Source organism: Argopecten irradians, chromosome 7, assembly GCF_041381155.1.
Source record: "Argopecten irradians isolate NY chromosome 7, Ai_NY, whole genome shotgun sequence".
Taxonomy (NCBI): domain Eukaryota; kingdom Metazoa; phylum Mollusca; class Bivalvia; order Pectinida; family Pectinidae; genus Argopecten; species Argopecten irradians.
The window spans coordinates 12975849-13002373 of record NC_091140.1 but is presented as its reverse complement, the minus strand read 5'-3'; the positions used below and the strand labels follow the sequence as shown (position 1 = coordinate 13002373).

The window sequence follows — 26525 nt, the reverse complement described above, 5'->3', positions numbered from 1 at the left end:
TTCCATTAATAATTTATCAACATTTTATGTAAGCAGTTGAGGCTTCTAGTAACATTTCCTCTACGAATCCGTACATAAATATTCTGAATCTGTCGCATTTTAAGCTCAGTATCAAGTTTAATGCTGCAAGACAAATTCTACACATCTTAGTAGATAATTGCCATCAAATATTCTAATAATAATACTCAGCAAATTTTATCAGAAATGTGTAAAAAATTGTATTATTCTTATTTTTACTAATATTGAGGATCAATATTAACTTTTTAAACAATTCATAGAACAAAAATTCACAAAAATATTGGTTTCCTTGTTTTGCCAAATTTACAACATACCAGGTAATTGTATTAATGAAAGACTTACCCCAGGTAAACATTTAATGCTCTACATCTTGCAGACATCTTCTGATTTTAACAGCATATTTTATAACACTTTCTAATGTTAACTGCATTTGAAACATAATTCTAATAAATGTACAAACTTTGTAACATTTCATATTAAAATGTATTGGCATTCTTTAATCCAAGAATACTTCATTGCGTCAAATTAATAAAAACCCAGGGTTACATTGAAACAATCTCCACTTCAACCACCAAATATGTAACACTGTAAAAATGAACACACAAGTACGTATTTTGGTTTTAACTCGGTAAAAAATGAAGCATAAAATACTAATCAAATGGGAAAAGGGGATGTATCCCGTTTGATCTACAAATTAAAATACCCATGTACGTAAGCGGCATTTGTTTCCAAAGGCTAAATACACAAATCTTCATTATACATAATTCTGATCAGATGGAGACCTGGCGATAACCAACATAACAAGGTTATGTTCAAACAACCTTAACATTTACCATATGACAAGATTTTTTTTTAGACAATCAGAAATTATAAGCAGTGTGAAGAATAATTGTCAGTGAGGACAGAATTGTGATTAAGTATCGTTTTCAAATTAGAATGGTGCCGTTTGATTGACTAACACAAAGGTAATCCAAACTTGACCTTGATTTTCTACTGTATGCGCAAAATACAATACTAAAACCTTTTTAAATTGGGGTACGACAAGGTAAAATTCTCTCTCCCATATCATCATAATTTATTTTTTTTAAACTTAAAATATGTGTATATATTTAATAAATGGTGTGCTTTTCAAATTTTACCACCATAATTTTATCTAAACTTAGGTACATCCAAAAAAGTGTTCAATGAATGTCAGATCAGTATATGATTTGCACTACTACAAACACTACATATTTGGGGTTTCTATAAAGTATGGTCCAGTTAAACTGTATCTCAATCCATTTAATAATGCATAACACAATTGAACAACGGTCCAGTAAATAGAACACACACTTAGTGGCAGAATGGCACATTTGGTAGCGTGACCATTATACTTAATGAAAACAGGCACTTATTTCCACACTGATTACAAGTATTTTCCTCTTGATAGTCTGGTTTCTTTTTCCATAGCAAAACCCTTGCTTCTTTCGATAAGTTCAAACATTAAACTCATTTTATTTTTTTCAAAGTAAGACAAATCACTTACCAGTATTCAAGAGCTTAACTAAAGTGACACAAACAAATTGACCTCCCTCTGCCCCCAAACAAATTTCTCTACCATTTATATCTAGCTGCCACAAATATGAAACAATCAATATGAATGATTCTATACAAAATGGATTATTTTATGTCATGATGTAATGATTCCTACTGCATTTAAAACCTGTTGAATTTCACTACAATCTCTTTGAGAGTACCAGCAGGATAAATGTTAACGTTTAAGGACAAAAAAATGTACAAAGATTGATCATGTAATCTATGCCACAAAGTCAACAAAATCAAAATTCAAAAAACGTTCAAGATATACAGCAAAACCTGCTTTAGCGACCATTTCAATCTACATATGAACCATACTCCGAATTTTCTTTGTTCCTTGGGTGGTCTTTATAAGACAGGTTTTTGACTAATTACAATTATAAAAGATATCACAATAATTGTAAAAGTTATTCTTTCTTGATAGATCAAATTTATTGATTTATTACAAAACATCAAATTTTTAGTAATTAATTTTCTTGATTAATTGAATATTATAGAACATTCAATTCAAGACAATTTTCTAGCTTGAATCATTGCAATCAGTGTTGAACTCTGGAAAAAAAGACAAATAACTACCAAAAAAGGAAAACATAAGCCATACCGTAAATACATGCTAAATGCAGTATCAAATTGTGACAGGTTTAAACTTAAAATACTGGGTAAGGAATTACCACATAATACAAACAAAATCTTTTAGAACACCTTTTAACAAACACATGATTGGTATACTGTTTTACACAAATCAAATAAAAACACCAAATCTTGCACTAGTTCATTTCTTAATACAGCATCATAAATATATATGGCGTGTATTTATATATCATGCATTACGTTGAACAAAATAAACCTATTTATATTAATGTCAATTTGATTTTAGTTTAATAGTTGATATAGACATTTCTTAGTTTTTGATCATCAAAGTTTCTATTAATCTCATATTTAGAAGATAACGTCAGTAATGTTTGTTACCGTAGATTGAGAATCGTGAGCGAGTGCTTGATTCTTGAAAATAGTTGCTTAATTGTACATGTTTCTCTACAAGTTTTTTTTGTAAATAGTTTTTCTTCCACAAAATCATACAAGAAGACACACCATTTATCACAAGAAATCTTAGATCCCATAGCCAGAGTAATAAAATCAAAACTTATTGCACATATTGGCACTAATGAAAACTAAAACTGAGACTTCAAATCAACCTTCTATTCTACTAATAATACCCTCTCATACAAGTTTTAATTTTAAATGTGCACACTACCAATGCCCCATGTGTCTACCACAACAAGAGGCCCAGAGGGCCTGTATCGCTCACCTGGTTCACAAAATTTATACAAGTTCTGTTCCCCTTCCCTCAAGGATGTTTGTGACTAAATTTGGTTACAATTCATGCAGAACTCTAGGACAAGTAGCGTTTTATAGGATTTACCTTTATTTTCCCTATTTGGCCCCGCCCCTCCTGCCCCGGGGGGGTCAGAGCCAAAATTTATACAAGTTCTGTTCCCCTTCCCCCAAGGATGTTTGAGGCCAAATTTGGTTAGAATCCATGCAGATTTCTATGACTAGTAGTGATTTAAAGGAAATGTTGACGGACGGACGACGGATGGACGACGACGGACAGACGCGCCATGACATAAGCTCACCGGCGAGCTAAAAACTTAGTATAACTTGCCAGTTAAGTGAGAACAATAAGGAAACATACATGCTTATGGATACATTCCCTTGACTTATTCATGTCTCAGAAAACATGTGTCTGTGTGTCATTAAAAGAGAATTGAAAGATTCTACAAACAGATGGTTTGATATAACAGGTGCAAATAATGCTGAACAATTGTGCTTTGTTGCAGTCAATACAAAAAGTACAGAATTGCCTATCTACTGGTAAATGTTGAAAGCAGCTTGAGAGTAAATGAGGGATTTATTTGACAAGTTAGTTAAGTTTTCTGTCATCTGTTTGATTTTGTTGAGAACCTATATAAATACTCGATATTAAACTATAATTTTATTGATGCAAAGCAGTTAATGGAAGGCATACACTGTTCTTTTTATTAAAGTTATCCTCAAAATATATATTCTGCTATTTTCATATATGTAATGTTACAGTGTAAAAGGTAATGAAAAGTCTCAATCAAAAAAATTGTTTAAATCATTATATTTACATTTTGACACTACAACTCCCATTACACTAATGATAACCGTGTCTACATCAATTATAGCTATTAAATATTTTTTTCTATAGACAATCTTTCCAGTTACTTTTATTTTTGAAGTCTGGTCATCCTGAATAGTTCCTGTTAAACTTTAAACATTAAAATTGCTTTCAATCCTTACATTCAGTATATTTTGTACCATTATGCCAGGGTGGACTAAATGTTTTACTGATACAAGTAATTAAGACTGTTTTATACTGCTAGTGATACACCTTTCACACCTTTTATTTCTTTAGTTCAAACTGAGTATTACGATAAATAATCCTGCATGTTAGCTATCTATAACATTATGTGGGACCTCTACGGACACCTAGCTTACAACCTATTCCTACTGGATATAAATTTCACAACATTGGATTTCTACTGAGGACATCTTCTACAACATAGCTTTGAATGCGGGCAAAAAATGTTCTTGCACTTAATTTCAAAATCAAAACTCCTTTGAATATTGTCAGGAAAATCCTTCATTGATGCAGTTTTTAAGACAAGTTATATCAAGAATTGTTTATAAAACCTTGTTCCTTATGTTCTATCAGGACATCTTATCTCTTAATCCAATACAAAGAATCCTCAATATCCAGAAAATCACTCTCTTAATATCCACCCCTGAAGTTTAAACTACATGTCCCATCTTGTCACACACAGAGACTTCAGTTCGGAACTGAAAGCTCTGTGTGGGACAAGATGGGACATGTAGTTTGGTCCTTTGATGTACATCAAAAGAATCAAATATTGGTAAACTGTATGGCTTTGAAGTTTGGTGTCGCTATCTGTAATCTTCAAAGTCTCTATAGGCCTGTAATTGGATTGCCTTCAGTTTTGCTATGACATAGGCCAGAAGTAGATAAAACAACAATGATAGTAACTCCTAGAGTATTGAGGATGACACAAATCACCATCAGTTGAGTGACAACTTATTGCAAACATCCTTGTATAAAAATCATAGATCATTTTTCTTAATTTCTTAATTTAAAACTTAAACCAAATATAAGACAACCTTAATTCTAAACTCAATCTATTTAAGAATGCCATTGTATTTAAATTACAGTCATTTTAGTCTTGACTTATTACTATGTTACCCATACTCATCCATGAGTTTTTACTAACACACATCTTCTATTGAAATATTAGCACAACATTCTAGGGCCTACACACAACTCTTGGTATGATCTTGTGAATGCTATCCATACATTCTTCATCTACATTTCCTCTTCTTGAATGATATCCAATAAATCCTTCACCTTTGTGTCACATTTCCCCTTAGTTTCGCTTCCTCAGCACTGGTTTTTAATAAAATATTTTCCTCTATATCATTGTAGCTGAAGGAATTGCTTGGCATTTTTTGTTGGGCTTCTTGTGTATTTTCATTCTGGTTTATGTGGTTGGCCAGTTCCGCGAACTTGGCTACGTAGTCTAGACTGTTCTCATTTAACATACACTGTAAGGAGGCATCCATCTGTAATAGATCACAAAACATGGATGGTGAATATATAGCTTTAGAAATTCAGAGGAAATCTGCAAAAACATTCATCAACAGTACATGCAAACAAAATTTTATAGGTCTTAAAGAAAGGTTTTTGACAGACTTTATACACAAACTTTGATATTTCTGACTAAAATACAAATCTTCATTATTCACTAAACTTTTCTACCTTGATGAAGATCTAGCTGTGGCGAATAAGTGGAATATTTTGTAGCAAATCAGAATTAAAATAAAAATCATGGCATCCAGTAGGATCAAAATCTCAAGGGTCAGTGATCCTTGGCTCTAAAATCCTGAGGGTCAAATCAAAATCCTGAGAGTCAAAATATCAAAATTGCGTTAAAATTTGGTTATTTAAATATTTCTATAAGCCAGATTTTATTATCAATAACATTGATTATTATTTTACTGACAGTAAAATAGTAAATATTTCTATTGTGTTTCTATAGATTACCGGTTAGGTAGGTTCAGAAAATGAAGAAAAATAATTTAATTATGTAAAAATATAAATCAAATTTCATACTATTTTATCATATTTGATTATTTAAATTCTGGAAAAAATAAAGGACTTTTTTTATCTGCAGATCATATATATATTATTTAATTATTACCGGGGTAACTTTATTTTTTTAATGATTATTTTTTGTGAAAAAATAATAATGATTAGTCTGTTTTATTATTCATAGTTAATACTGCTATTTTTTGTTTGAAATCAAAATGTTATTAATTCAACAGTATTTTTAAAACGATCTTTTAAAGATAACTACAATGGTTTTATTTATTTTGTGTTTCTTTTCCATGTCAATCCTCTTTTTATATTTACCGCCAAAAACAAATTAGAAGCGGTAACATAAACAATTTACGCTTCTCACACTCTAACGCTGATGGTTTGTGGGTTATGTACATGCAGGGTTATTCAGGTTAACAACAAAATGGCTACCTTCTCTACAAGTGCTCCAATTAGCAGATTACGGTCGAACTACGTCACAGTTGAATGAATCTTTTAATTGGCGGGGAGTGTTCTTCCAATTAGGGTCACTGACCCTAGCTAACATACACTATATTGAGGGCTGGACATCACATAATACACACATACACATATAAGCATGATGGGCAATGGTGGTAAAAATGTGAAGCATCAGATTGACGCACGTCATGCAAAGATCATGCCTCAAAATAAATATTGCTGCGTCAATGACCCGAGGTCTGGGGTTAATGGATGCCCTGAAAAATCATCATTTATTCACTACACTTTTCTACCCAATATAATTAAAATCAAAATTATGCTTTCCGTTTGGAGTCACCTCAGCATGACCCCTTGTCTTGAATCGAAACATCTCAAGAGCCCTTTATACTTCCCGAGAGATTTAATCATACCAAAAATTTCTCATGCAACCTACTGATAGGTTAACCCCAGGGGTCATGCTGAGGTGACCCAAAAAGGTACTTGTTAGATCTTATATTTGGAGGCTTGGAGCATATAGTAAAGCATCAAAGTGGAGTGGAATTACAAATCTAATTTTAATTTGATTGCTTTTCTATCTTGACAAAGATCTAGCACTGACTAATAAGAGGACTATTAATAACAAATGTTTCTTACTTTAAAAGAAGTGCCAAAATCATTGTTTTCAAAATATGGCAAGCTGCATTTTGATTGACAATTGCAAAGGTCATATCCAACTATTTGGAGCTATATCATTATCTCCTAAAGTCATTCGACTTTGAAATCTTATATTGAACCCTTCAAGCTTTTGAAATAAAATAGTTTAAATGTGAAAGGGGTGAAACTGACATATCTCAAGTATTCATCAAGCTAAATGTGAAAGGGGTGATACTGACATATCTCAAGTATTCATCAAGCTAAATGTGAAAGGGTGAAACTGACATGTCTCAAGTATTCATCAAGCTAAACGTGAAAGGGGTGAAACTGACATATCTCAAGTATTTATCAAGCTAAATGCTAATTGAGAAATACACAGCTCCACGTTACAACAATAAAGTTTCTTGAAAATCCTACAAACAACATTGTATCCATTCTGTCAAACTTACATCACAGCGACCCATAATAGAGTCTCTGGAATTCTCATTAAACAGGTTGGTGCTGATTAAGTTGGATAGCGATGAGACATTTGCACTAGCTACAGCATCTGACGTTCTCTTCAGTGGAGATTCAACTAGGAGGGTCATCAGCATATCACTCGTATCCTGTAAAAGTAGACATGTATTCTGAGACATTATCAAACATCACCTGTATCCTGTAAAAGTAGACATGTATTCTGAGACATCATCAAACATAACCTGTATCCTGTAAAAGTAGACATGTATTCTGAGACATTATCAAACATCACCTGTATCCTGTAAAAGTAGACATGTATTCTGAGACATTATCAAACATCAACTGTATCCTGTAAAAGTAGACATGTATTCTGAGACATTATCAAACATCACCTGTATCCTGTAAAAGTAGACATGTATTCTGAGACATTATCAAACATCACCCGTATCCTGTAAAAGTAGACATGTATTCTGAGACATTACAAACATCACCTGTATCCTGTAAAAGTAGACATGTATTCTGAGACATTATCAAACATCACCTGTATCCTGTAAAGGTAGAGATATATTCTGAGACATTATCAAACATCATCCGTATCCTGTAAAAGTAGGCATGTATTCTGAGACATTATCAAACATCACTCGTATCCTGTAAAAGTCATCCTCGATACTCCAGGGGTTCCGATCACTTACGATCTCTACACCCCTGGACTATCTCATCGTAAAACTGGAGGCAACAGAACAGAACAGGTAATTTAGTCCTTTGATGTACATCAAAAGAGCCGTATAACGGTACACTGTGGTTGACTATGTGGCTTTGAAGTTGGGAGTCGCTCTCTCTGTAGTCTTCAAAGGAAATCTTTGCTGGTCTGTGATTGGTCAAATATTTTCAGCTGAGCTGCCTTCAATTTCACTATGAGATAGTCCAGGGGTGTAGAGATCGTAAGTGATCGGAACCCCTGGAGTATAGAGGATGGTAAAAGTAGACATGTATTCTGAGACATTATCAAACATCACTCGTATCCTGTAAAAGTAGACATGTATTCTGAGACATTATCAAACATCACTTGTATCCTGTAAAAGTAGGCATGTATTCTGAGACATTATCAAACATCACTTGTATCCTGTAAAAGTAGACATGTATTCTGAGACATTATCAAACATCACCTGTATCCTGTAAAAGTAGACATGTATTCTGAGACATTATCAAACATCACCTGTATCCTGTAAAAGTAGACATGTATTCTGAGACGTTATCAAACATCACCTGTATCCTGTAAAAGTAGGCATGTATTTTGAGATATTATCAAACAATGTTAAGTATAAACAGGATGAACACTTAAGCATCAGGTCATTGAAGTCTAAACATCTACAGATTGAATAGGTATGTAAAGAATATGGTTTTACGATATCTGTGTTTTTTCGCGAGATGTGATGGTTGTTTGGTGATGTGTGTTTAGATTTCACAGGTGTGTTTAGAGCACTTACCTCGTTAGGCCATAATGACCGACTAGGACTATGTGGCGGTGACAAACTTATGTTTGAAGATTTTACAGGTGTGTTCAAAGCACTGTTGGGGTACTTCTTTTGGTTACTTGCACTAAGAAGATCTGCAAAAACAGAACAAAACAGCGATAATAACTTTACTGTTATTACATTTATCTTGTATATGGGTCTCCTTTACACAGGCAAAATATCTTTAGGTAATTAAGGTCAATTTCAAGTTTGGATATATCAAACAGGAATTATCATACTGATACAACACCTTATGAACAAGGTAATTTCGAGTGGTATCCTTGTAAAAGTCAATTGCAACTCTAACACTTGGGAATGAAGTATAATACCAGGAAGAGATTTCAAAAGAGAAATTTACAAAAACTTTTCAATTGTCAGCAATGGATATGCAAAGGATATATAAAGAGAGCTTACACAACAAGTGGTTATTGGATATGAAATTTATTCCACACGAGTGAGTTATTTTTTTAAGTTACAAAAGACATGAGCTTTTGCAAGTGTCTTTTGTAACATTTAAAAACAACTTATGAGTGTGGAATAAATTCCATGTCCAACAACCACAAGCTATGTGACCTGTTTCTTCCAAAATTATTTCCGTTTTCAGCCAATAGAAATACGGCGAGGATAAAGTAACGTGTATATGCAGGATATGCAAATAAGATGTAGTGATATTTTCATCAGCAAAAAGGCACTACTACTAATTATTAATATTCTGAAGTCATATTTTGATTGAGAATCCATTCATATAAAAGTCTTCCCATTGAAACAACTTAAGGATGAAATATTTCTCAATTAACATAATTTAATTTAAAGGCCCAATATCCGTATCATTCTTATTTTCTTCATGATTTAGAAGAATGTTGAAAAAAAAATCCTGTTGAAAATCATGCAGAGACTGGACTAAATCGAAGTCAAGATGAGCGGTTATGATTCGGAATATTTTGATAAAAATCAAATAAGTATTAAACATCGCTAGGTGGGTCCCACTTAGTCAAACAAGCTGGAGTTAGCCAACATTGCTACGTCGTTGTTGACAACGTCATGTGACTACTGTAAATACATAACGTCTGTCCGAACTCTTCCATTAGGCAACAGTTTGGCAATAATCCTAACTTCTATGGCGACAAGTTTAAAATGAAAGCATGTTTACATGTAAAGGCTATCAACAACTGCTGTACCAAAGTTATTTAAAAAAACATTATAAATATTCTTTAACATATACTTAATTTCAACTACATCTACAAATACTAGTGTTGGGAATCGGTTGAAATTTTATGATCGATCATCAGTTTTGTGAAACCAATCAATGATCGATTAAAATCGTTATATTTGACCGCGTACGTTTTCCATGAAAATTGTACAAACTTTCTTCTACGGGCTCAAGTGTTGCCATGTTCCCAGGTCGCTTACGTTTTCATACTCCTCTGAACGTTTACATTACTACATAGTGCTTATATGCGCTCTTTAATTCGTTTAGACGTTTGCTATTTGAAATGATATTAGCAACAACACACACAAGCGATTGATTGCGACAAGTTTTATATGTCATTTCTTGCATGTTTTACTGAACGGCTAATTATACACTTTCATTTATGATGATATCTTACAATTCCGACAAAACTCGATTACAGACTTCTTAATCGATTAATTGGTCAATCACCCAAAACTTACAATGCTCAATGAAATTGATTAATCGGAACACTACAAACAAATACTGACAATATCGGAGTCGAATTTAACTTGCATTTTTGTTGATTTTAATTACGTATAGTGTGGCTTTAATTTTTCAAAGTTACTTAAAGGGACAATTCAGTCTAAGAGAACATTAAAATGTGTACATATATCGGAAAAAAACAGTCCTAATGGAAATTAGATCAGTCGGTTTTACTGTAATATGCCTAAAAAGTCCATGGTTGTGACATGTGTGTAGATGTTCAAACTCGCTCGCTTTCCGCCATTACACATTGTGGTCGAACTTCCTGTATGCCGAACCCTGTCCCTTGCTCGTAGAGTAATGCAACTGTTGTCAAAACTGCTTAAATTGCTCTGACAGTAGTGTGTTAACCTTATTAGGTGAATTGTCTTGTCTAAAAATCATTTTATGACCTTCTCAGTGGTTATGTAGTTTATTTGTTTAACGTGCCTGACTTTGGCTCGGGTATGGGTAAAGCGTCCATAGTGTACCTGCTTAATCGTATTGATCAACGATTTGATATTTCAACGATATTTATTAAAATACTAAACAATGACGTGGAATTCGTAAATATTTTATGTTAAATGTTTCATAAGAAATGTAGAACAATACATTTACGCCATATTTTGCTTCTTTGTTATGTAAAAGAAATAGCCTGAGTGAATTGTCCCTTTAAAGAATATAACTCTCATTGTTGGACTATATATAAAAGCATGACGTCACTCGATTATTTATGACGTCGACGATGATGATGTGGCACTGAGAAATTAGTATCTGTCAAAGTTTACTGTGTCAGCCAAACAGAATGCGTACAGTGTTTATACCACGTGTGGTGTAAACAAAATCAACAGCTGCATCTTTGATTTGATACCCCAAGAGTTGAATAACACCGCCAATTGTGGTAGAAATCCACTAAAGCTATGGTCATTCAACCCCCTTCCCTCTGTCTGACTGTCTCAGTCTATGTTTGACTCTATATCCAGGATTCCAGTAAAATGATGTTAAATATCAATGCGTGCTTTACTGGTGTTCAAGAAATTTCTCACATGCAGATGAATAAAGTTATGACAAGCTCAGCAATAAATTGTAGGTCCTTTATACCGCACTTACCTCCAAAATGGTTTGTGTTATTAGAGTTTTCCATAGCAAGTTCAAGGAGTTTCTCTGTGTTGTCTGTATCTGTGAAAGAATAGAGAATCATTTTAGATAATGACTTCTTAAACGTAATCAAGTGAGTGCAATTTACACAGTCTGTAATTAAACTTGGAAAGGTACATTATCAGGACATTTTCATTATTTGAATATTTCTTTACCATTGACAGTCCAATCATAACAGTACTGTTCAATATTAAGCTGTTTGGAAAGACTATCTGCCAAATATTGATTTTCATATCGTGCATCTTGTGCCTTCACACAAGAATAACAAGATTGCAAGCTCAATTTAATTGCATACACAATTTTGATATTTTTGGTATTTTGAACTATTCTGCTGATACTACAAACCATGCCCTGACTTTTAGATAAATACCATTTTTCCACTTTTGAATAATTAAAGCATTCAAGTTACGCATACTTGAATAGTGAAATATTTGATCAGGACCGCCAAGGCAATCAGATACAAACAGAAAGTTTGCCTTTTCAGGAGTTTCAGTTAACAAGGTTTAAAAGTATGTATATGCACGAGTTTTGCCTATGAATTCACAGTGATAACTATAAACTTGAACCATTCTACAGTTTTTAAACTATTCAAAACCACTACTGGTATGTAGAGCTTGATAATACCATATAGATGGTTATTTTCGAAGAGATAATATCGCTATGATCGCGAACTTTTGATATACTAAATACACTGAAAGCCAAATTGTGAAAGTTTCATATTTAATTTAATAAAAAAATGTTTTAGCGTCTATGTTACTTTTATCAAGCTCTATGTAGCTGACAACTCACCTGTAGGTATGTTGGACAGAGAGATATCGAGAAGTGATGAGATACTCGGTGGTGAGACCGCATGATGCATGATGTTAGCTGCTGTAGTAGATGTTGTAGAGATAGCCTCCCTTGCTGTCGTACATGTCTTGAAGGCAGACGAGGACGCCACAGATCCTACCCCACTCATACCGTTCACCATATTGTTCTGGTAAAGGGACAAATATTAATACAGGAAAGTTTGTTCGCTTCAATACAGTCACCCCTGAGGACACATTTAGGCTCTTGTTAATCAAAGACTAGACCAGTCCATTATGAAATTTTCAGGGGTGAACTACCCTAGCATGAAATGATGTTACATCATAATAATATCATCTATAGCATTCCAAGGACTACAGACCATCACCATGACCTATGGGTATCATTTAAAATAGACTACTAACGTTCATTAGTTTACGAACGTTTTTCAACATTTCACTCTAATCAAGCCATAGGAAGCATATTGATATTTTTTTTATTTTTCAGATCCACTATGAATTTAAAACTGTAACCTAGGAACGTTTTTGATCTTCTATGAAAACAATGTCATTTCAACAGTTATCAAATCAGATCAAATCGTGTGACATTTGAAACTAATGATAAATGGAAATCAATGTGACATACCTGTATAGATATTGGTGATCCTGGTATAATAGAAGTAGGAATGCCGGTCGCTAATGAAACAGGACTCCTTACTCCAGACACTGCAATGAAAGAGATTATAACCTGGGTTCTAATCAATTATGATAAGCCGTTAAAACTTTTTTACTATCTGACAAAATTTTACATTTATTTCAATAAAGTAATATCATGACTTGTCTAAACAAGATGTCACCGGGACCAGGTTATTTGGCCGGTATAGCCAGGTTTCTGTATTATACAGGTTTGAGTTGGAATAAATTCACAGGGAAGATGCCATATAATTATCCCAAAATGCACTTGGATTTGCCATGGATTAGACAAGGGCTGGTTTTGACAAATCATCCTATTCTATAAGACTCTATCATATGTGGGTATGAAGGATAGGAATATATTTTTTCTCTTGTAATCACAAAATGTTGTAAAACCAGAGGCTTCAATCAGGTTTTGGTTTTACAACATTTTGTAATCCCGAGGCTAGAATATCCCTATCCTTTAAAAACTCATGCCATATTTTGGGAAGCTTTTTGGGTATTACATGACAATTTACTATAAGCATTTTGTAGTATCTGATTACTGTGTTGGGCATTACAGCTTCATTATTTGACCACCTACCTGTAGCACTTTGTAGGATTTGGTTACTAATTGCAGTATTAGGCATATTAACTGGAGATACACCTGGTGCCTGTATGTTGACCGGTATACCCATCGGCTGACCAATAATGGTGTTAGGATTAGCAACACCAGTGGCAGAAGAGCTGGTTGGCATGGGAACAATTGTTAACATCTGTCTTGGTGCCGTTTTCGGTAATAAAGTTCTCTGGACAACCATTGGCTTCCTATTGACTGGACGTACTCTCCGGCCCTTGTGGGTGTTCTGTTAAACATTATTATAATTATTCTCACCAATCAAATATTTAAATTTGTCTTTGTATTTTAACATAACAAAACCACATTTGACAGAGTGATTAAAAACTGTCTTTAAAAACAGAATCAATGAAATTTAATCATGTTTACAAATAATGATTGCATTATTTTGTTCCTTCTGAACAGTGAACACTATTGATGTACAAACTCAAATTTTATCAAACTACCAATATGTAACAGATAAATGCAGCAATATGGTTTGCCATCACCACAAGATATTTCTGTTTTTGGCAATCATAATTTAGCCAATGTCTTTTTACATGTATAAGTTTAATAAAAGAAATGTAGCTTCATTAACATAGCAGGAGGTGCCGATTATGAGTATTTGTACATTTGTATTTAACATACTGTATAGAGCTCCATCTGGTGAAGTGAAATTTGATTGACGCTTGTCCTAGTGTTTTTCTGTAGAAAGGACGGACCAGCTACTGGCACTCGGAAAACAGCATCCTTGCCGCCTTGACTAGAATTCTGTTTAATAAAACAAATGCATACCTCAGATCATATGGCTGTGGAAATACAATACTGGCACAAAATTCAATTTTAACATGAATAGTTTCTTTATTATCAGCTAATATTATTTTTCTTCTTCATATACGAGGGAAATAAAGCTATCCAATATCATTTCAGAAATGCATTTAGCTTTTTCAAAAAATAACTATAATTTACTTTAGCTAAAATGGATTTTCACCTACTGCTCTATCTATCTTTTGTCAAAAGCAACATCTGAAACAATTCATACCTTACTATGCAATTTTTGTGTTGAATCTCAAAATAAACCCTGAAAGACCAATAAACTTTTCAAAAACTAGAGCTGTCGTCAGAGTTGCCGACTAATACCCCCGCTGCACAAATGTAGTAATAACTCCATTAATAGTTCGTTGCAGGGGGTATATAATAATTCAAAACTCAGTGAAATGTAAAGACATAGCCATAGAAGAAAAAATTTCCCAGATCTTACTTCATGTTGTTTGTTCTGTAGTGTAGCTGTGGTCTGAGTACCGACGTCCACTAATCCTTCACCGCCCATCTTTGACACCAGGGGGTACTTCCCTAGGGGTTTCTGGCCCTTACTCCCCCCAGTGTTGCGTCCACCAGATCCCTTAGCCTTACTGGCCCCACAGGTCTGGCAGGGTGAACTAGAATTGTTGGATGTCTAAAAATAAAGAATGTAAATAGAAAGATTTTATTGTAAAAGTAATACAATGGTAGTTTATTATCTTATATTTGACTTAGAAATAAGAATAAGAAATCATCTCTCAGGTTGCATTTGTAAGAACTTAGAAGGTATTTAATTTTGTACTAAAAACACAAATAAATCTGAAAATCAACTTCCTTTATAAGAAACATATCAAATAAAGCATTTCTATTTTCCACAAAACCTTAAATAATGAAATTATCATTTTGACTTATACAAATTGAAATTACCTAGAAAAAAATATTGCTGTCAAGAAAAAAAAATTTACTTAAAATGTACTTAGTTAAACTTCAAAGCAATATCTACCTTAGAAAAGTCTGTGAATTCAGTCGTGGCGAGGTGAACTAGTCGCCTCAGCATGTTGGTCAGTTTAGATGTTAACTGGTTGTCAGGAGTAACACACCACTCGTACTCCAGACGCAGCTTTCCATCCTTTCCAAACATTAGGTATAACTCGGCCACTGTCAGGCTATCAGCCATATTCAAGTTCCAACCCTTTTCTAAAATCTCCTGCATTCTTTTTGTTTCTATAAGTTCCTTTTCGTCACTGGACTTTTCACTATCCCCACTATCATTAGCCACTTGTGGAATATCTCCGTTACTCCCACCATCCGGACCTTTCTCCGTAGCGTTTTCCTCGGCAGAACTCGCCGACGAACCTTTTGTATCACAGACACTTCCCTTCCTTTCCTCACCAGTCTCGGACACTTTCTTAGCACCAGACATCATATTATCAGGAAACATTGCATTTTCATCGTCCACCATGGCACTGACATCAAAGGAGCTGGCCACAGATTGGGCTGGCAAGTCCTTCGAATGTCCTTTACTGGACCGAGGAGAGTCAAATATCACAGATAATGCATTCAGCTCTGACGAGTTCTCTGTATGGTTTTTACCAACATCTCCCTTCTTTCCTTTGGTTACAGAAGGTGAATCTGCAAAATCAAAGACAATCACAGTATGATCATGTTCTTTCTTGTTCTTTCCAACTTCAGTTTTTTTTTCAAAACTGCAGCACAGTCTGTGATGCTAATTTTTTTCGCTGTTAGTCATTTGGTCTAGTAAACCCCAAAATTTTACTAGTCCAACTATTCAATCACTAGTCCAATTTAAATATACAGCCATTTTGCTTCAACACTTTATGATCAGTTCTAATACAATTTTTTACCCAAATTGTAGTCTGGATGCTTTCGTGAACACAAATTCTCACAAAATGATGCATCTGGACTGAAATAATCGCATAAAGAATGCACTCCAAAAGTGGTGAATAATGCAATTGTAAATGTAGCATTTAAAGATAATTTAAAATTTTTAAAGAGCCACTAGTTCAATTTAAGCCAATAGTCACATCAAGATAATGTAATACAACTTACTTTGAAACATTTCAAAAATAATTTTGAAGGCAAATTTAGTAATATGTACAAACCAAACTAACAATGTGGTATTTTCAGTTTTGTAGAATATTTTTCAATATTGCAGAATTCAGAATCATACTATTAACTCTTTATATAATATTATCCAGAATTAGAAAAGACTGAAATTAAGACAAAATTTTAAAGACATGAAGATTAATAAATGATGCAATTGGTAAAACTAAGATTCATATCCAAGTTCAAGTTATTAAAATACATACAAAGCTAACAATATACAGTTAAACACAGTTATAACGAACCTCTGGGGACCCTCAAAATCACTTCCATTACAAGCATAGTCTGCTATATACGTGATGCAGATTAGTATAGGAACCATGTCTGGGGATGAAAACTGCTACGTTTATAACCATTGATTTGTTGTAAGCGTGTTCTTTATAAACATATTTTACTGTAAAGACATCAGAATGTTAAATGATACAAGGAACATGACCAAGGATCCATATGAAACAAAACAAGGACATAGTCATTCAGATCCCCTGCCAATGGAGATATCAAAACTGAAGTAAGTTTGATTTTGGAGACTTACGTGTATGAAAAAAAAAACAGGAAAAAGGAAGTTGAGCTAAAGAAAGATGGAGTATAATTCAAGTAGAGCGGGGCTGCAATTGTTGAATCAGGTGTACAGCCTTGACATTTATATTAGACTATATACACAAAGATGGGTGGAGTTTTGCAAAGTAACATTTACCATTTATCATGATATTTTCAGCAATGTTTCCATGGTAACGGAAAAAGTGCAAAAAAAGAAAACCTAAAAATAGCAAAAGGTACTACTAGACCATAAAAAGAATGTGTCTATGAAGTTTTGTGAAAATATCTCTGCTGCTTTTAGAGTTATGCTCCGGAAATGAACCTGCTACAAAAATATATTTTCAGCAATGTTTCTATGGTTACAGAAAAAAGCACAAAAAGTGAAAACCTAAAAATAGCAAAAGACACTACTAGACCATAAGAACAATGTGTCTATGAAGTTTCATGGAAATATCTCTGCTGGTTTTAGAGTTGTGCTCCACAAAAGATGCTTACACAAAAATCTGCCATTTTCAGCAATGTTTCCATAGTTACAGAAAAAAGTAAAATAAGTGAAAACCTTAAAATAGCAAAAGGCACTACTAGACCATAAGACTAATCTGCCAATGGAGTTCCGTGCATATATCTCAACCGGTTTTCCAGTTATGCTGCGGAAACGAACCTGGTACAAAAATATGACATTTTCAGCAATGTTTCCATGGTTACAGAAAAAAGTAAAATAACTGAAAACCTTAAAATAGCAAAAGGCACTACTAGACCATAAGACTAATCTGCCTATGGAGTTCCGTGCATATATCTCAACCGGTTTTCCAGTTATGCTGCGGAAACGAACCTGGTACAAAAATATGACATTTTCAGCAATGTTTCCATGGTTACAGAAAAAAGTAAAATAAGTGAAAACCTTAAAATAGCAAAAGGCACTACTAGACCATAAGACTAATCTGCCTATGGAGTTCCGTGCATATATCTCAACCGGTTTTCCAGTTATGCTGCGGAAACGAACCTGGTACAAAAATATGACATTTTCAGCAATGTTTCCATGGTTACAGAAAAAAGCACAAAAAGTAAGACCTAAAAATAGCAAAAGGCACTACTAGACCATAAGAACAATGTGTCTATGAAGTTTCATGGAAATATTTCTGCTGGTTTTAGAGTTGTGCTCCGGAAACGATTCTTACACAAAAATCTGCCATTTTCAGCAATGTTTCCATGGTTACAGAAAAAAAGTACAATAAGTGAAAACCTCAAAATAGCAAAAGGCACTACTAGACTATAAGACTAATGTGCCTATGGAGTTCCATGAATATATCTCAACCGGTTTTCCAGTTATGTTGCGGAAACGAACCTGGTACAAAAATATGACATTTTCAGCAATGTTTCCATGGTTACAGAAAAAAGCACAAAAAGTGAAAACCTAAAAATAGCAAAAGGCACTACTAGACCATAAGGACAATGTGTCTATGAAGTTTCATGGAAATATCTCTGCTGGTTTTAGAGTTGTGCTACGGAAACGATTCTTACACAAAAATCTGCCATTTTCAGCAATGTTTCCATGGTTACAGAAAAAAGTACAATAAGTGAAAACCTTAAAATAGCAAAAGGCACTACTAGACCTTAAGACTAATGTGCCTATGGAGTTCCGTGCATATATCTCAACCGGTTTTCCAGTTATGCTGCGGAAACGAACCTGGTACAAAAATATGATATTTTCAGCAATGTTTCCATGGTTACGGAAAAAGTGCAAAAAATGAAAACCTAAAAATAGCAAAAGGCACTACTAGACCATAAGACCAATGTGTCTATGAAGCTTCGTGGAAATATCTCTTCTGGTTTTAGAGATATGCTCCAGAAACAAACCTGGTACAAAAATATGATATTTTCAGCAATGTTTCCATGGTTACGGAAAAAATGCAAAAAATGAAAACCTAAAAATAGCAAAAGGCACTACTAGACCATAAGACCAATGTGTGTACGAAGTTTCATGGAAATATCTCTACTGGTTTTAGAGTTATGCTCCGGAAACCATTCGTACGGACTGACAGACGGACGGAACCCATTTGTATATCCCCCGCCAACTTCGTTGGGCTGGGGATAAAAAAATCTTTAGTGAAGTGAAATGTTACCAAAATACATACTAAGTAAATTCTCCTTGTAGTTGTTGAAGGCTAGAGGAATCCTTCGTTCTTTTATGGCTTTGAGTGAGACAGGCACCACATTGCACTCCTGATGGGGAAACAAGGTCAGGTCCTTGTCTCGTGGACACTCCCCATCCAGGTCCTCACGCTTGGTACAGGTCAAGGTCATTTAATCACATTGCAAACGTGATTTTATTTTTTATCCTTATCTCTATATTTGAACCCAACTTCTTTTCAAAATTTCACAATTAGTATATATAACTTTTACTACCTGAATTTGTGAATATTATCATTTCATTTAAATCATACACCCTTTCAAACCTCTTTGAGCTCTACCATCTCAAAGGATAGAACATTTCAGGGGTGAAAATGTTATACAGAATCTCAGCAAAGAATTTAGATTTGCTGATGTTCTGTATTTCTTAATAAACCTGACCTAATTTGATTATTTCTTCTCAAAATGACAGTAAAACCTCAAATTCAATATTATGATTTTGCTTCATTAGCCATATGTAGTATAATTGTATCAAATTCATTTTTCAAGTTAAAAATTGAGCTATCAACATTGTAACCTTGAGTAGCGTATTTTTGCGCGTATGGTGCACACTTATTTTCATAAATTATCTACTGTTGGTGTAAATAGGTTAGGATACAAGTTTTACAGAATGCGGTTTCCACTTCTGGCTGAGGAACTTTATAATAGAAGAGAGTTTTTTCTCTGGTTTTAACATCATGCGTAGCCTGGGGTTTTGAGACATCTCCTGTACATAGGCCCATGCTGCATTTGTTCTGGGGTTGATGTCTAGGTAGATTCTCTCTGGCACCTGGACCCCTGCCTCTTCTTCTGGTTTAGGATCTATATACAATATTACCTTGTTAACTCGAAATCAACTATGAAATTTTTAACCAGAACCAAAAACACTTCTAAATATAATTGGTTTCTAAATATAACGACTTCGGTTAAGTATGATTTACCGTCAATTAGTCCTAACTTATGGAGAGTGTGACTTCACAAAAGTCAATCTAAAATATGATGTCACATTCACTGCAAGGTGGGAATAATCGACTGTTATTCGTACTACATCCATGTCATTTTGCTATCTCAAAATCAACATTAACAGTGTCTTCAAGTTCAAAGTTAAAAAGCTTACTAACCAGCATTTTCTTACAAATCAAAAACATATCAAATGTTCATCATAACACTATCTTTTTGTAAATTTCACAGATTAAAGAGATATTGTATTGTGCGAAATAAATGTAAATTAACAACATTAAGCATACAGATAAGAGACTCACCATCGATGTTGTTAATTTTCTTCAAAGCGTTACATATTGGTGTTTTTATCCTAAAAACGTAAAATGTAAATGGGGAAACAAGTTGTAAAACAGTGATAAGAGAGGTTAATAATTGTCACCAGTTCTATTTCACACACCAAGTGAACATCTGAGCCTGATAATAACTCTAACTATAATTTTCCTATAAATTTAAATCACCGTAGGAAAGCATTCTAGAATTAAGGAAATATTTCACTTAAATATAATACCTTCTTTATTGCTGGCACTGGCAACATTGAACAAAATCCTATTCAGGACATGTTCCCTTGCTATATGTATTTTTAAGTGTATGCCAACTGATTTCAGACTTCATTGCATCGAAAGGTAAGACAGTACAAGTATTTGTGATTTCTTCAAATTTGACATTAGTATTTGTCATATGATATGTACTACCTGAAGTTCTTTCCTTTGATCTTTATAGTTGTGGACCTGTAATTAATAAAAGTGGAATTAATTATCAAAATCAAATAGAATCATATCAGATTATGTATAAGCCTTGCCAGTGATAAGCTCTATACTATTACTAGGTCATCGATACTTGGCCCTTCCTACTCAACATGTATCATAAGAGGTAGGGAATACAACTGGATACACCGGTTGCATACATCAGATCGTGTCGGGATCAATGCCTCCAGATAAAACTGGGATTCCCAGCCATTTTATTTATTCTATACTATTTTGTGCCTCATGATATGCAATTTATCTTACAATACTCGTGATGTGTCTTTCAGTGTTTCATTTATAAACATACAAGCATTAATCCTTTATACTCTCCAGAAAATTCTGTAAATAATCAGGTTTATATAAATTGAGTTTGTTTTAGAACTTCTTCGTAGTAGCCTGAAGGCTTTGAACAACATAATGTTATACTAGTTACCCGACACAAATCCAATTTTTATTCCAAAAAGTTGAATGATGTTTTCAAATTCAAAGTGTTTATCAAGAAGATATTGAGATATTGTTTACTTATTGTGATTTTATTCATATTTTATTATAATTGATCATGATAAATATAATATTAATCTAAAAGAATATTCAAACTTACCCAGTGTGTATCAATTCATCCAACTTTAAACCATTCTTTTCATTTAAAGCTGAAAAATAACATTGCTATATTGAGACACACAGTATAAGTGAAAATGTGAAATAAAATTAATATCTATCAAATGTTATTTTTCTTTCTTTTTTAGCTAAATATTTGCACATTGTTTCGAAAACTTTTTGAACGGACAATATGTTACAAAGCTAAATTGAATAACAGACTTTTTTCATTGGTGGTGCCAAGTAATTCATAAACTAGAGAAAACAACATTTCACATACCTGCTTTATGCTTCTTCCACAACACACCATAATTGATCAGGCCATACAACTCCTGGGTTTCCTTTTTCGTTTCTGAAATTTAAAATACAACAAATCAAAAATATTATTATAACCGCATGCGATAAGGATCATATCTCAGAAAATAAATTTTTTTTTTTTAATATTATTTTCTGAAATCTATGGAAATTAAAGGACATAAACAGATTTAAGAATTTCTTTGAAGTTATGATTTAAATAGTCTTCATTTAATTCAATTAATGGGACTAATTCATGTATCATGTGATACCTAATAACGTTTGTGCAGGACTCGTATCTCCAGTGGTGATGGAACGTAACTCTTTGTAATCTTCCCGCTGAAATGACGTTATCCCGGGATAACATCATTCCATCACCAATAGAAACAATAGTCCCGCACAAATGTTATCAGGTATCACATGGTACGTGAATGAGTCCCATTACAGTCAAATTTGGGTTTGGTAAAATTTAAAAGACCCATTTAATCTAAAGTTTCACCTTTCTATATATATTAAGTTAGTAAAATTTACGGGAGTACTCATATAAATTGAAATGTTACCATGGACCAGTCAACTGTTTTATACAGGTTCGGGTTTGTTTTTTTCCATAAAATTTTCTAATGGTTTTCTTTGGACATCTCATTTAAAACTCAATCATCCCTGGAAATTCATAATGAACTGTTCCAGTTCTTGATTGAGAAGAATTTAAATGCGTCTCCTGGGGTGAATGAATTAACCTTCGTTTGGTGAAGACTCCTACCTTTGTCGATGTCAACAAACTTTGATATTTTGTGCCAGGTTCTGTAGTAGAAGTGGCGCACCTGGTCCTTGTTTTTGATCAGTTGAGGCGCCACCCCCTTCTTCTTGCATTTCTGTGCGATCACATTTTGAATTGCGTCAAAATCTTTACCATGCTGTGAAATAAAATTAATGTCATATAGGCAGTTATAATGGAGGATAAATCTCCAATATTTGTTGCCAAATTTTTAGACTAAGAAGTATTTGTTTTGCTTCCAGAACTAGTCTGCGGAGATAACGAATTGTCATACAATCTGACACAATACATGTCTCTTCAATTTAACAATTTAAATTGTTATCTTCTGTATATGTTTCAAGCTTGTAATTTATAGTTTGTAATACTGTTGTCATTCATGGTTACAATAAAGTTAAATTTTGAGTTAAGTTACTGCATCATGACCATAATATGAATAAATCAGAGTTTTATTAGGCCCCCCCTCCCCCCAAAAAAATGTATGTTTCAGGTACCCCTACCTACCCTAGTTTTTTCTTCCAACCCTAGCTATTTTATCACACTTTTTCAAAACAAATATGGCCTTATAATTTTTAATATTAAATTATAGCTTTTATTTAAAGTTTCACTGATTTGTAGTCTTTTTTCATCAAATCATAATTTATTTAAAATATAACAAATGTCTTTTTAAAGTTTCAAAATTACTTACCTCGTACAACCCTTCAAAGAATGTAGCCTTGTCTTCTGTACTCCATAACTCCCACTGACGTTTAGTTTTAGTCTCTGGCGTAGCACTTTTGATTACCTTTACTGTAAAAATATTTTCACTTTTAATATTGGCTTTTCCAACAATGTCAGAGGTTTAGCATGATGAAACACTTTCTTTTTTAAAAACATTATTTTGTAACTCATCATCATGTTTAATTTTTTTTTTATTGAATTAAATAGTTGCAGATATTTTATTATGAAGTTAAGAAAAATGAATATTGTTATGCTATTAAAATAAGTCAAATATAAATAGCAGACTAAAAGTTTTTTTTTTTTTTTAATTATTTATCTACATTTTACCTCCAAGCTTAATTAATATTACACAATCGATCAAGGATTTTTTGGAGAAGTTATTTGATCTTTATAAAGTCCCATTTCATCATTTTCAACTTCCCAATTTAACACAAATTTCCTTTATGATCGTACAAGACTACAAATGAATGTGAATATAAATCATTTAAATCTATCTTAATGTATAATATGTGAATGTATGATGTGTTTTGTCCAAATAAATATTATTAGAAATTAATATCGCCACAAAATAATTATTATTCGAAGGCAGTAACTATGCAAGCCAAATTCAATGCATAACAAATGTAAAAATTATAGATATTCTATTTGCTTGCATTTTATATATTATATTCATTAATAAATTCTAAATTAATTACTATAGTTTAATTTTCCCCATCAAAATGGCATTTTTCATATCAAGCTAAAGCATTATCTAAGTGATAAAGACCTATATAGCTGTAAGCCACAGTTAAAAAAAACCACAACAGCCCTGGGTAGTTATTGATTTACTGCTATGCCCAAGACAAGTATTTAGTTCCCATGGCAACTCTAGAAAGTTAGTGGTTTTTTTCTAATTTCATACCCGTTTTCTTTACGGGTGATTCTGGTGGACTAAGGTCTCTTTTTGGCCTTTTGACAATTCTCGATCTTGTTGAGTTTGATCTTGTTATCGCCCCACTCCGTTTAGTAACTTTCTTCCCATTCTGTCCTCCACTTGGTCCTGCTGTGTTTTCCGGTTTATCCGAGACTTCAGAGCAATTGTTACCTCCCTTTGTGGTTTTATCGTCGGTCAAAGCATCGTTGTGATCAATAGTCATTCTGAAAACACCAACAATGCAATAATTTGGCAAGAAAAAAAAGTAAAATTTATTTAATATTTACAAAATTATTGTGTTGTGGTACGAAGGAAATAATTCAAAATGGCTGCCGTCTTTGATGTATCAACCGCCATCAAACGTAATGTTTTGGTAATATTTTAAGTAAATTAAAGAGTCAAGTGCGTCAGAATATGCGTTTCGTTTTACTTATGATGTCAGACACTTATCATGATAGAGTAAAGTATGATTGGGTGCACAAGTGTCGGATAAAATACATTTATCCCAAGTGCAAAACACAACCAGAGAAATCAAAATGGCGGTCCATTTTCTTACCGATTTTCTATGCATTCTTTCGAATTTGCGTCCCCCTGTGTACTTCTACGTCGTCTGCCAAGAGGCATGAGGATGAATATACTTATCCGCGATCAATCCTTCGATTCATTTCCTTTATGTATGTGGAATTTAGTTCAAGTTTCACAAAACACGATTGCATTTGTTTACACCCAGCTGTTCTTAGTGCGGCAACATGAAATGATCATTTTTCGCCACCCAACTCTCCGTCCAATCTTCTAAACCCAAACTTAATCAATGGATGCATCTAGTTTCTGGTGACAAAGAGTCACAAAATATCCTTTCAAAAACTAGCAAATATCCGAAATGTTGGAATAATGAGCTTTCCCAGTATCTGCAGTTCAGAAGCTGATCGTTTGCCATTAACACACAACTGGTCATGTGACACATTTATCCAGTTAGAAGTTACTCAATTTCACATTATTTCTTCATGCCAAAATAATCCCTAATATCCTTAAAAGAACCTTTCCATGCGAAAGTGAGACTGAATGATGATCTTGCATTAATAACAATCATCATTTTATTCGAAAAAGACATATTGTTGTGAAATTAAACCCCAATGACCTTATTTGTAAAATTACTTGCACGCGTTTACATTTTGTTCTGCATGACAATAAATTAAGTTTGAAAATAATCAAAAATTCATATACAATCAAATGATCTTTTGTTCGGCATAACGGTGAATTTATATCTTGACTATTGTATACTATCCTCCTTATAAACAACTGGGACAAATTTTAAATACTAACTAGCCTATGAGTAGGAAATTTCATTGTAAATCTATACATGTACAAAAACAACAACACTTCATGATAAATCAAATAAATATGAAATTACCAAGCCGACTACTCATTGTTCCCTTGCATCACTGATTTTATCGAATTGTTATCATCCTTGTTGCGTAACAGATTAGCCGTAAACAAATTGGTTTCGCTTGTCATACCGAAAAAGTGACATGCCGAGTCATTTCCTGAATATACCTACTTCGGATCGAAGAAAATAATCTCATTTTGAATGAGTTGTGAGCGGCCAATGTTAGAGTTACATATGCTCAGATAATATAAAAATCATTGCTTAATGCGACAGTTAAAAAATGGAACATACGAAAGACATACACACGTGCAAATTAAACAGTAAACAATTACCTCGTGTCAATGTTATGGCAAGAAGTCTTGGCGGGAAGTCAAATAGGGGATTCCCTTCTTTTGATTGGTCGGAGCATTACTGACAAATGGAAAACTCCATATGTCGCAATATACGACACATCTTTAATGACAATTACTAGATATCTATCAATACATTCTACAAAATCATGTCGGGACATAATCACAATTCAGATATAAATTAAAAATATTCTTATTTGACTAAAAATGACAACGTAAAACCTGTCGTAAGAGTTCAAAGGTTAACGATTTTCTTACACGTACTCTCATTGGTTGATTCATTTTCCGAAATATCAAAAACTTTTTATTCTTTAAAAAACATTATTAAGGTAAACAAGTCAA

General features: G+C 33.4%; 1 protein-coding gene across 2 annotated transcripts; it reads right to left on the bottom strand.

The window, feature by feature from the left end:
• Nucleotides 1-26218, bottom strand: LOC138327589 (protein cramped-like). Of its 2 annotated transcripts, none has more exons than XM_069273789.1 (20): nucleotides 26166-26218; nucleotides 24435-24670; nucleotides 23502-23602; nucleotides 22802-22955; nucleotides 22028-22099; nucleotides 21752-21800; nucleotides 21100-21135; nucleotides 20668-20717; nucleotides 20025-20227; nucleotides 19372-19519; nucleotides 15579-16207; nucleotides 15036-15230; nucleotides 14423-14545; nucleotides 13763-14024; nucleotides 13133-13212; nucleotides 12491-12677; nucleotides 11654-11722; nucleotides 8824-8945; nucleotides 7330-7485; nucleotides 1-5253 (listed from the first exon to the last, which is right to left on the bottom strand). In XM_069273789.1, the coding sequence occupies exons 2-20, from the start codon at nucleotides 24667-24669 to the stop codon at nucleotides 5035-5037; spliced, it is 3090 nt and encodes a 1029-aa protein (XP_069129890.1). In that variant the 5' UTR covers nucleotide 24670; nucleotides 26166-26218; the 3' UTR covers nucleotides 1-5034. The 2 variants fall into 2 exon arrangements, with proteins under 2 accessions (XP_069129890.1, XP_069129889.1); XM_069273788.1 differs by lacking the exon at nucleotides 26166-26218 and adding an exon at nucleotides 25003-25426.
• Between the last annotated feature and the right edge of the window lie 307 nt (nucleotides 26219-26525).

Bases quoted from the DNA above. Each gene is read 5' to 3' on its own strand.
- LOC138327589 (XM_069273788.1), bottom strand. From the start codon at position 25,070: ATGCCTCTTGGCAGACGACGTAGAAGTACACAGGGGGACGCAAATTCG. The intron at 24,671-25,002 runs GTAAGAAAATGG...TGGTGTTTTCAG, and splicing joins AAAGAATGCATAGAAAATCG to AATGACTATTGATCACAACG. The intron at 11,723-12,490 runs GTGAGTTGTCAG...ATTCTTTCACAG, and splicing joins TCTGTCCAACATACCTACAG to ATACAGACAACACAGAGAAA.